At 58.6% G+C, this 10,685-nt stretch overlaps 1 protein-coding gene across 1 annotated transcript; it reads left to right on the top strand.

Moving 5' to 3' along the window:
* Positions 1–393: 393 nt before the first annotated feature.
* Positions 394–3,122, top strand: Fem1a (fem-1 homolog A). The gene has a single exon (XM_048341933.1). The coding sequence runs from the start codon at positions 526–528 to the stop codon at positions 2,506–2,508; it is 1,983 nt and encodes a 660-aa protein (XP_048197890.1). The 5' UTR covers positions 394–525; the 3' UTR covers positions 2,509–3,122.
* The last annotated feature ends 7,563 nt before the right edge of the window (positions 3,123–10,685 follow it).

The following is a 10,685-nucleotide window of genomic DNA, read 5'->3' as shown; positions in this document are numbered from 1 at the left end:
GTTGCGATCCCTCGCCTGTGCTTCGTGTACCTTACGAAGAGAGTTTGCGCAAAGGACTCCATTTCCCGTCATGCCCGGTCCCACTCGCCTAGGGCGCCAGGCCATGTTTTGCGCAGCGACTGGAACAACGATTCCCATCACGCACGTTGCTCGCACTTCGCATGGCTCGACGGGAATTGTTCTGAAGTCGCCTAGCTCTTGCCACCTTCTCAGCGATTGGAACAACAGTTCCCATCAAGCACCTCGTTCGCCGTTCACGGCGGCTGTCCCACTGCCTTGTGGGAAATGTAGTCAAGACCCCTCGCTGTTCTCCCCGCGTCTTATGGAGCGGGCCGCCGCCGAGGACCCCATTTCCCGTCGTGCCCCAACAGCAGCTGGCCGCGGCGTCCATCTTGTTCCGCCCCGCACAGCCCTTAAGATGGCAGCGGGGGGACGGTGAAGGTTGCGGCCGGGCTGCCAGGGCGCTAGCCGCCTTCGCCCCCACCACCCCCGCCCCTCGCCCCCCTCCCCGCTCCGCCCCGGACCATGGACCTGCACACCGCCGTGTACAATGCCGCCCGCGACGGCAAGCTGCAGCTGCTGCAGAAGCTGCTGGCCGGCCGGGGCCGCGAGGAGCTGGAGGAGCTGATGGGCGCGGCGGCGGGCGGGGGCACCCCGCTGCTCATCGCCGCGCGCCGCGGCCACCTGGACGTGGTGGAGTTCCTGGTGGACCGGTGCGGCGCGGACGTGGAGGCCGGCGGCTCGGTGCACTTCGACGGCGAGACCATCGAGGGCGCGCCGCCGCTGTGGGCCGCGTCGGCGGCCGGGCACCTGGCGGTGGTGCGCAGCCTGCTGCAGCGCGGGGCCTCGGTGAACCGCACCACGCGCACCAACTCCACGCCGCTGCGCGCCGCCTGCTTCGACGGCCACCTGGACGTGGTGCGCTACCTGGTGGGCGAGCACCAGGCCGACCTGGAGGTGGCCAACCGGCACGGCCACACCTGCCTGATGATCTCCTGCTACAAGGGCCACCGCGAGATCGCGCGCTACCTGCTCGAGCAGGGCGCGCAGGTGAACCGGCGCAGCGCCAAGGGCAACACGGCGCTGCACGACTGCGCCGAGTCCGGCAGCCTGGAGATCCTGCAGCTGCTGCTCCGCCGCCGCGCGCGCATGGAGCGGGACGGCTACGGCATGACCCCGCTGCTGGCCGCCAGCGTCACGGGCCACACCAACATCGTGGAGTTCCTCATCCAGGCGCAGCCGGGCCTGGAGCGCCCGTCCCGCGGCCCCGGCGGGGGCGAGGACGACGAGGACGACGCGGAGACCGCGGGCGGATCGGCCCCCGAGGAGCCGCGGGACCCCGACGCACCCTCGGTGGAGAGCTGCTGCCCCACCAGCCGCGAGGCCGCGGTGGAGGCCTTGGAGCTGCTGGGCGCCACGTACGTGGACAAGAAGCGCGACCTGCTGGGCGCCCTGAAGCACTGGCGCCGGGCTATGGAGCTGCGGCACCAGGGCGGCGAGTACCTGCCCAAGCCGCAGCCGCCGCAGCTCGTCCTGGCCTACGGCTGCGCGCGCGAGGTGAGCACGGTGCAGGAGCTGGAGGCGCTCATCACCGACCCCGACGAGATGCGCATGCAGGCGCTGCTGATCCGCGAGCGCATCCTGGGCCCCTCGCACCCGGACACCTCCTACTACATCCGCTACCGCGGCGCCGTCTATGCCGACTCGGGCAACTTCCAGCGCTGCATCGGCCTGTGGAAGTACGCGCTGGACATGCAGCAGAGCCACCTGGAGCCCCTGAGCCCCATGACGGCCAGCAGCTTCCTGTCGTTCGCGGAGCTCTTCTCTTACGTGCTGCAGGAGCGCTCGGCCAAGGGCGGCCCCGGCCCGCATGTGGGCTTCGCCGACCTCATGGGCGTGCTAAGCAAGGGCGTGCGGGAGGTGGAGCGCGCCCTGCAGCTGCCCAAGGAGCCCGGCGACGCCGGCCAGTTCGCCAAGGCGCTGGCCATCATCCTGCACCTGCTCTACCTGCTGGAGAAGGTGGAGTGCAGCCCTAGCCAAGAGCACCTCAAGCACCAGACCGTCTACCGCCTGCTCAAGTGTGCGCCCCGCGGCAAGAACGGCTTCACCCCGCTGCACATGGCCGTGGACAAGGACACCACGCACGTGGGCCGCTACCGCGTGGGCCTCTTCCCGTCCCTCGCCGTGGTCCGGGTGCTGCTGGACTGCGGCGCCGACCCCGACAGCCGGGACTTCGACAACAACACCCCGCTGCACATCGCAGCGCAGAACAACTGCCCGGCCATCATGAGCGCGCTGGTGGAGGCCGGGGCGCACATGGACACGGCCAACGCCTTCCGGAAGACGCCGCTCGAGCTGCTGGCTGGCGAGCTGCTGGCTGCCGGCGCCCTGCAGCCCTTCAACCACGTGTCCCTGCAGTGCCTGGCTGCGCGGGCGCTGCACCGGAACAAGGTCCCCTACAAGGGCCTCATCCCAGAGGAGCTGGAAGCCTTCATCGAGCTGCACTGAGGGGGCCCGTGGGCAATGCACCGCATCTCGGCCGTTGCCACGCACTCTCGGGCTGCCTCCGGGGCCCTCGGGAGAGAAGGTGCTGGGGGCCTGGGGCAGGGCTGGGGCCCCTGGGGATGAGCCCCCCGTCCCTGGGTGTGAAGAGGGCATGGGGGTAACAGCGCAGGGCGAGGCAGGCCGCCACCCGTAGCCAGCGTGGGTTTGCTGTGTCTGTAGTGGGTGCGTGGCTGGCTGCACAAAGCCTGGCCATTTTTGTTTTGTTTTGTTTTGTTTTCTGAGTTTGATGGAGTGAGCATTTCTGCCCGGAATGCAAGGCCGCGGCGGGATGTCAGGTGAGTGGCCTGGTGTCCCCAAGGCCAGCCCGAGCGTGCGTGGGGAGCCCGGGCCCTGGCCACACCGCCCTCCATCTGCCTCCGGGCGCCCAGTGCCTTTGCTTGTGTTCAGACTCTTCTATTTATTATGATGATTATTTATGCACCACATGGTGTGGGCTTAGCCCATGAGGGAGGCCCGCCCAGCCTTCCAGATCCTTCTACACTCTCAGCACACTGGGCCCTGGGCTGACCTGGCAGATGTCTGTCAGAGCTCGGGTTCACATTAAAAAGCGGGTGTCTCAGGCTGGGGATATGGCCTAGTGGCAAGAGTGCCTGCCTCGGATACACGAGGCCCTAGGTTCGATTCCCCAGCACCACATATACAGAAAACGGCCAGAAGCGGCGCTGTGGCTCAAGTGGTAGAGTGCTAGCCTTGAGCGGGAAGAAGCCAGGGACAGTGCTCAGGCCCTGAGTCCAAGGCCCAGGACTGGCAAAAAAAAAAAGCGGGTGTCTGAACAGAGCCGCCTGGCATGTCCTGGGGGGGTTAGCGGGGGGGACCTGGGTGGAGTCCACATGCCTCCCCCTACCCCTGGAGCCCTCCGATTTCCCAGCCCCCTTTGCCCCAGGGAGGACAGAGGAGGCCAGACCTGGGGGCTCAGCTGGGTTCCCCATTCTGGGGCTGACGGGATGGATTTCAGTCAAGCACCATCTCGGAGCGGCCCACAAGGGGCCATGTCAGTGAGCATTTATTGTGCACCGACTGCATGCATCAGCTGTGTGTCACCCACTTCCGTCTGGCAAAAGAGGAGGCTGTTGAGAAATGTCAGGACGCTGGCTGAGGACAAGAAGCACAATAATAAAGCAGGGACTGGAACCCAGGGCTGTCACACTCTATTCTCTGCCACCACAGCAGACAGCCTCACACCACAGCCCCCTTCCCCTGAGCTCTGCCAGGACACCGGCCTCTGCCCCAAGCAAAGCCAGGAGGAAAGATCTAGACCAAGCACTCTTTATTGAAAAAGAAAGAAAGAAGTTCAAGCAGACACCAGTGGCTCACGCCTGTAATTCCAGCTACTCAGGAAACAGATCTGAGGATCAAGATTTGAAGCCACACTAGGCAGATAAGTCCATGAGACTCTTATCTCCATGTAAGCACCAAAAAGCCAGAAGTGGAGCTGTGACTCACGTAGTAGGGTGCCAGCCTTGAGCAGAAAAGCTCAAGGACAGCACTCAGCCCTGAGTTCAAGACCCATGAACACCACCACCACCACCAAAGGAAAAAAAAAAAGAAATAAAATATAATTTAAAAAATGTAAATTTTGGACTGGGAATGTGGCTTAGTGATAGAGTGCTTGCGTAGCATGCATGAAGGTCTGGATTTGATTCCTCAGTACCATATAGGCAGAAAAACCCAGAAGTGGTGCTGTGGCTCAAGTGGTAGAGTGCTAGCCTTGAGTACAGAGAAGCCCAGGCCCTGAGTCCAAGCCCTGAATTCAAACCTGTGTTGCTCAAACACAAAAGGAAAAGCTAAGCCCCATTCCTCCTGATGAGGCCATCGGACAACCCAAGCAGGCTCCGGTGAAGGTTGATCCAGGAGACGTGGACAGCTGGGCCCCACTCAGGCCTAGTTCCTGGTGGGGTGCCCCCTATAGCATGACAGGCAGAGAATCAGAGGATGCCCTTCGTCTCCCATGCAGACCGCAGTGTGCACACAGACTTCCTGGAGTTTAGGCAGCTGACAGAAGGAGCCTGGGTAGAATTGGACTACAGGTGTGGCCCAGAGCTAGGGGCCTGTGAGCATGGGAGGGGCCTGAGCGCCAACTCCACCAATCAAAATGCTGGTAACAGTGATACAGTTGACTGGTGGAGTAATCAGGCTCAGTGATGTCAAGTGACCAAGGCCACCCAGCCTGAAGACCAAGTTACTTCCACCAGGCAGCTGGGGCTGGAGGGGCCCCGTGGCCCCCGTCCATCTGTGTGAGGTCATCGGGATTGAGTCAGGGCCTTGTGGGGTGTCAGGAACCACACAGCCCACCCCTATCTCAGGAGGGAGCCACAGCCTTGGGCTTCCGGCCTGGAGAATTCTACTTGCCCCTTGCCTTTCCAGAAACTTCCTGACCCTGCGGGGGTCTGAGTCCTTGGCACCCCAGCCTTGGGCCTGAGCTGCAGCCCAAGCTCCCTAAGTAGAAAGAGGGGCAAGGAAATAAGGGGATGAGAGAAAGAATGAAGGCCACTTGCCCACAGGAACCAGGACCAGGGCCTTCCAGCATATTCCAGTGGGGGAGGGGAGGGTGCTGCCTCTGGCTAAAGATAGCCCGGGCCGGCAGAACGGCGACCTGAGGCCCAAGCATGGGCTGGGGACAAGGAGGGGGGCGCCCCCCCCCATCCCAGCACCTGTCACCACCAGCAAGACCTGGGCACTGGGCCCCAGGGCCGCCACTGCCCGCCCGTCCACGCTGCCACCCGGCTCCTGACTAGCGTCCACACCCATTCCGCCTTCTGTGTGAGCCCCAAAGACCACAGGAGCTCCAGAGAACGATTAGGCTCTCTCATGGGAGATGCGACACTATTCCTCTGTGCAGCCCAGGCCAGCCCAGCACGCCCAGTTCTCCCACCTCAGCCTCCTGAGAACTGGGATTACAGGCATGCACCACCACACTCAGCTCACAACACTCCCCATCTGTGTGGGGAAACCCTGCCGACCGACCCTGAGGGTGGTCCAGCCCTGTGGGAGACACTGAGGCCCAGAGAGGGGGGTAGGGACAGACAGGGCGCATGGAGTGGCCGGCCCAGCTGAGCGGCCCTGGGGCTCACGAGTGAGGGACACAAATGGACAGGTGGGGGGAGGGGGAGCTCAGGCCAAGGCAGGGGTCCTGGGGCCAGGTCCCAGGAAACACTTCCTCTCCCCTGGAAACAACCCTCCACAGCCTCCTCCCCTGGCTATAAAAAGGCCTGGCCACAGGTCAGGTTAAAAATAAAGAGCCACACCGGGCGCCCGGGTGGCACCTGTGAGTCACTGGCGCTAGCCGGGGCGCCGGCCTTCCCCGCACCCCAGAGGTTTCTGATTCACACGGTGGCGGGGGGGGGGGGTGAGTTCTGCCTCTTCTATCTGGGCAGGTGATGTTAGGCACTTGGCACTGATGCTCCGGCCTCAGTTCCTAACCCCCCCCCCACCTCCCCCGGACACACTCGCAATTTCCATGGCTGTCATTGCTTTTCACTGACTGGGGTGGGAGTTCTAAGCGGGGGGCAGGGTTGCATGGCTGGGACCTGTCTACTCTTTGGGGTCCCTGGGCTATCAGGGAGCGAGTCCCCCAAACCCATTCTCCCCACAGCCGCCGGTAGGGCAAAGGCTAGAGCTGCTGCCCCCCAGTGGCCATGCAGGCTCATGGCAGCCCCTTGGGCCCAGCCAGAACCAAGGGTTTGAAACAGGGTGCCTAGACGAACCCCGAGTGAGAGCCAGGAGAGATGTGGAGGAGCAGTCCAGACAGTGGGTCACACAAAGGCTGCAGGGAGCATGGCGGCGGCGGAAATGTGCTAGGAGAAGAAGTTGTGGGGACTGGAGCCCCTGGGCTTGCTGATCACGTGGGGTCCCTGTGCTGGGGGGGGGGGGGGGGCAGGCTGGTCTTGTTTTGTTTTGTTTTTGTTGCCAGTCCTAGGGCATGGACTCAGGGCCTGAGTACTGTCCCTGGCTTCTTTTTGCTCAAGGCTAGCACTCTGCCACTTGAGCCACAGCGCCACTTCTGGCCACTTTCTATATATGTGATGCTGAGGAATCAAACCCAGGGCTTCATGTTATAGGAGGCAAGCACTCTTGCCAGTAGTGCAGGCCGGTCTTGTTGCCTGTGTGAGAGGTCTCCAGGGAGGAGGGGCCCAGAGGGTCTCTGTGAGTCCCCTGCTGGGGCCGCCTTGGCCTGTGTAGCCATAGACCCCCTCCTTGTGGATCCCCTTCCTCTCTCCTGGGAGAGTTCCTGCTGGCATTGGGCCTCGGGGTCAGGGTGACCCTGGCGAGGCCCAGCAGGGCCCTAGGCCTGGAAGGGGGGCAAGTTGAGAGCAAGCTGGTCCTCGCTCATTTGTCAGTGGCCATATGCAAACTCCATGTTGGCTGGGGCCGTGTGTGCATGTGTGTGTGATGTGTGTGCATGTGTATATATGCATGTGTGTGTATGCATGTGTCTGTGTGCATGTGTGTTTCTGCCCAGCTCACAGGGAGTGAGGGGTTTTCCTGCCCCAGGGCCTTGGCACATGCGCTGGCTTTTCCCACCACCAGCCCCTCTTTCTCTAGGTCTGGACTCCCTGGGGTCTCTACCAAACTTCTCCCTCTTGGGACATGGGGACATTCCCTGCCTCGCCCCTGCTTTGTTTCTGTGGAAGTCTCTCCCAATTTCTGAAAGCCTTGGGGGCTTCCTTCTTTCCTGAGTCTTTCCTCACTCACCCCACCCTTTCCTCTTGAATTTGTGACACTGGGTCTCACCAGGCTGGGCTGGAACTCACAATTCCCCTGCCTTGACCACAGGTCCCTGCTGAGATTACAGGCATGCACCACACGCCTAGGCCTTGTTCCCTCCACGCTGGCCCAAAGATCAGAGCCAATCCGTCCTGGCTGCTTTCCCTCCCACCGCACACAGCGCACAGCAGGTGCTCAATACCTGCTGGTCAAGGAAACCCACAGCTGGCTCAGGGTGCCTCTCTGCTCAAAGGTCAGCCACCCTGGTCTGGCTCTGCCCCAAATATGACCTGAGACCCAGAGCTCTGGGTTTCACTTCCGGGGAGGTGGGGCCCAGTGTTGTTCCGGGACTGAAAGAGCAAGCAAGTGGCGCAAGCCAGGGGTGACTCACCCGCCTGTGACCTCCCGCGCCCAAGGAGGGGTGGGGGGGTGACCCCAAGGGCCGGCTGTGGAGGTGGGGGAGGCCCCAGGCCTTCTGGCCAGGTCACTCCAGTTCCACCCTTCCCAGGCAGCCTGTCCCCTCCCTTGGCTTGCCCAGAGCCCGAATTCAACACCTGCAGCTGCTCTTTCCCCATCGGTACAGCAGAACCCCCCTCCCCACTTTACCAAAGCTCTCATGAGGGCCACTGGGGCGAACGGGGTGCATTTAATATCTTAAAACCTCTAGACCCAGTGTCCAAAAAGAAATGGACTCTCTACATGACTATGTGCCTGCGACCCCTCTGTATACCACCTTTATAGTAACAACTACAAGCTCACACCTGTCACTTTAGCTACTCAGAAGGCTGAGATCTAGGACCACAGTTCAAAGCCAGCCAGGGCAAGAAAGTCTGTGAGACTCCTATCTCCAATGAACCACCAGAAAACTGGAAGCAAAGCTGTGGCTCAAGTGGTAGAGCGCAAGCCTTGAGGTGAAGAGCTCAGGGGCAGTGCCTAGGTCCAGAGTTCAAGCCCTATGACTGACAATGACATCACCATCATAGTTTAAGAAACAAAACAAGGGCTGGGGATATGGTCTAGTGGTAGAGTGCTCGCCTCATATACATGAAACCCAGGGTTTGATTCCTCAGCACCACATATATAGAAAAAAACAGAAGTGGTGCTGTGGCTCAAGTGGTAGAGTGCTAGCCTTGAGCAAAAAGAAGCCAGGGACAGTGCTCAGGCCCTGAGTTCAAGCCCCAGGACTGGCCAAAAAAAAATAATTCTAGAGTTAGAGGTTAAAATTGGGAGGCCGGTAATTCCAGGACAGCCTGGACAGAAAAACCCAAAAGACCCAATCTCAGTGGAAGAACAGGGGCACAGTGCTGCATGCCTGCCATCCCAGCTATGGCAGGAAGTGAAAATAGGAGGCTCACTGTCCAGGGGCTTGCCTAGCAGGAAAATAGATCACATCTCAAAAATAACAGCCAGGTGCTGGTGGCTCGGGCCTGTAATCCTAACTACTCTGAAGGCTGGGATGGCTGTTCAAAGCCAGCCAAGGCAGGCAGGAAAGTCCTTGAGACTTTTTTTTTGTCCTTCATGAGGCTTGAACTCAGGACCTAGAAACTGTTCCTGAACTTCTTTTGCTCAAGGCCAGCCCTCTACCACTTGAGCCAGCTTATTCTGAGACTAATTGGAGATAAGAGTGTCATGGACTTTCCTATCCAGGCTGGCTTTGAACCTCAATCCTCAGATCTCAGCCTCCTGAGTAGCTAGGATGACAGGTGTGAGCCACCAGTGCCCAGCAAAACACTAGAACTCACAGACATATGCAGAAACTTTTTGAAAAGAAGCTTGGGGGTACCAGGCACCGCTGGCTCATTCCAGTAATTATAGATACTCCAGAGGCTGAGATCTGAGGATTGTGGTTCAAAGCCAGCCCAGGCAGAAAAGTCTGTGAGACTCTTATCTCCAGTAATACATGCAGAGGGGCTGGAAATATGGCCTAGTGGCAAGAGTACTTGCCTTGTATACATGAAGCCCTGGGTTCGATTCCCCAGCACCACATATATAGAAAACGGCCAGAAGTGGCGCTGTGGCTCAAGTGGTAGAGTGCTAACCTTGAGCAAAAAGAAGCCAGGGACAGTGCTCAGGCCCTGAGTCCAAGCCCCAGGACTGGCAAAAAAAAAAATAATAATAATAATACATGCAGAAAAAGCCAGAAGTGGTGCTGTGGATCAAGTGGTAGAGTGCCAGCCTTGAGCACAGAGGGGCTCATGGACAGCGCCCAGGCCCTGAGTTCAAGTCCCAGGACCAAAAAGAAAGAGAGAGAGAGAGAGAGGAAGAAGAAGGAGGAGGAGGAGGAGGAGGAAGACAGAAAAAAAGAAAGAAAGAAAGAAAGAAAGAAAGAAAGAAAGAAAGAAAGAAAGAAAGAAAGAAAGAAAGAAAGGGGTACAGTAGGTACCGATCCAGACAAATTGGACTACATCAGAATAAGTTCCTGCACAGCTAAGGGCATAGTTACTAAACTAGAAAGACAGCCATCCAATTGGGAAAAGGAAAAGATCTTTACCAGTAATGCAACAGACAAAGGCCTAATATCGAAACTATACAGGGAGCTCTGGGGACTAACCCTGGCCTAATAAACCAATAATAAATGATGTTTGCATTTCTGTGCCTCCCAATAATAAACACCTAATAAGCCAATCACTAAATGAGCAAGGGAGCTGAGGAGAGACTTCTCAGAAGAAATGGTGGGAATGACAAAGAATCACATGAAGAAATGCTCACCATCTGTGGACATAAAGGAAATGCAAATCAAAACAACCCTGAGATTCCATCTCTCCCCAATGACATCGGCCCACATTGAAAAATCAAACAACAAATGCTGGCCGGGAGTTGGGGTGGGGAGGAACCCTATTGCACAGCTGGTGGGAATGTAGACTAGTACAGCCATTCTGGAAAGAAGTCTAGAGGTTCCCCCCAAAAAAGCGAAACAGACCTTCCCTACGACCCAGCCATAGGGCTCCTGGGCATCTTTCTACCCTGAACATCATGAACCAGGAGACGACAGGGACACCTGCATATCCATGTTCATTGCTGCACTGTTCACAATGGCCAAGATAGGAAAACAACCCAGATGCCCCCCAACAGATGAGTGGATCCAAAAAATGGGGTACCTATACACGATGGAATTTTACACAGCCATTAGAAAGAACAAAATCATGTAATTCGCAGGTCAACGGATACACCTCATCATGTTGAGTGAGGTAAGCCAAGCTGAGCGAGTCAAAGGGCGCACGCCCTCTCTCATATGCAGAAGCTGCACCTAAAATATAGTGTAGATGACACAGGCCTCCAGGCGTCCACATAGAGCGAGGCCAGAGGAGATAGGCTTAGGGGAGGAACACAAAGGTGCAATGCCTCCGTGCCTCTGATCAGAAAAAATAGCATTTATCGAATGAATTCCAGGAAATGAAAATAAGAGGGCTCTGTTT

This window comes from Perognathus longimembris, chromosome 3 (assembly GCF_023159225.1).
Source record: "Perognathus longimembris pacificus isolate PPM17 chromosome 3, ASM2315922v1, whole genome shotgun sequence".
In the NCBI taxonomy this organism is placed as follows: Eukaryota; Metazoa; Chordata; class Mammalia; order Rodentia; family Heteromyidae; genus Perognathus; species Perognathus longimembris.
Note: the sequence above shows the minus strand (reverse complement) of the source record. Positions and strands in the feature narration are given on the sequence as shown.

Bases quoted from the DNA above. Each gene is read 5' to 3' on its own strand.
- Fem1a (XM_048341933.1), top strand. From the start codon at position 526: ATGGACCTGCACACCGCCGTGTACAATGCCGCCCGCGACGGCAAGCTG.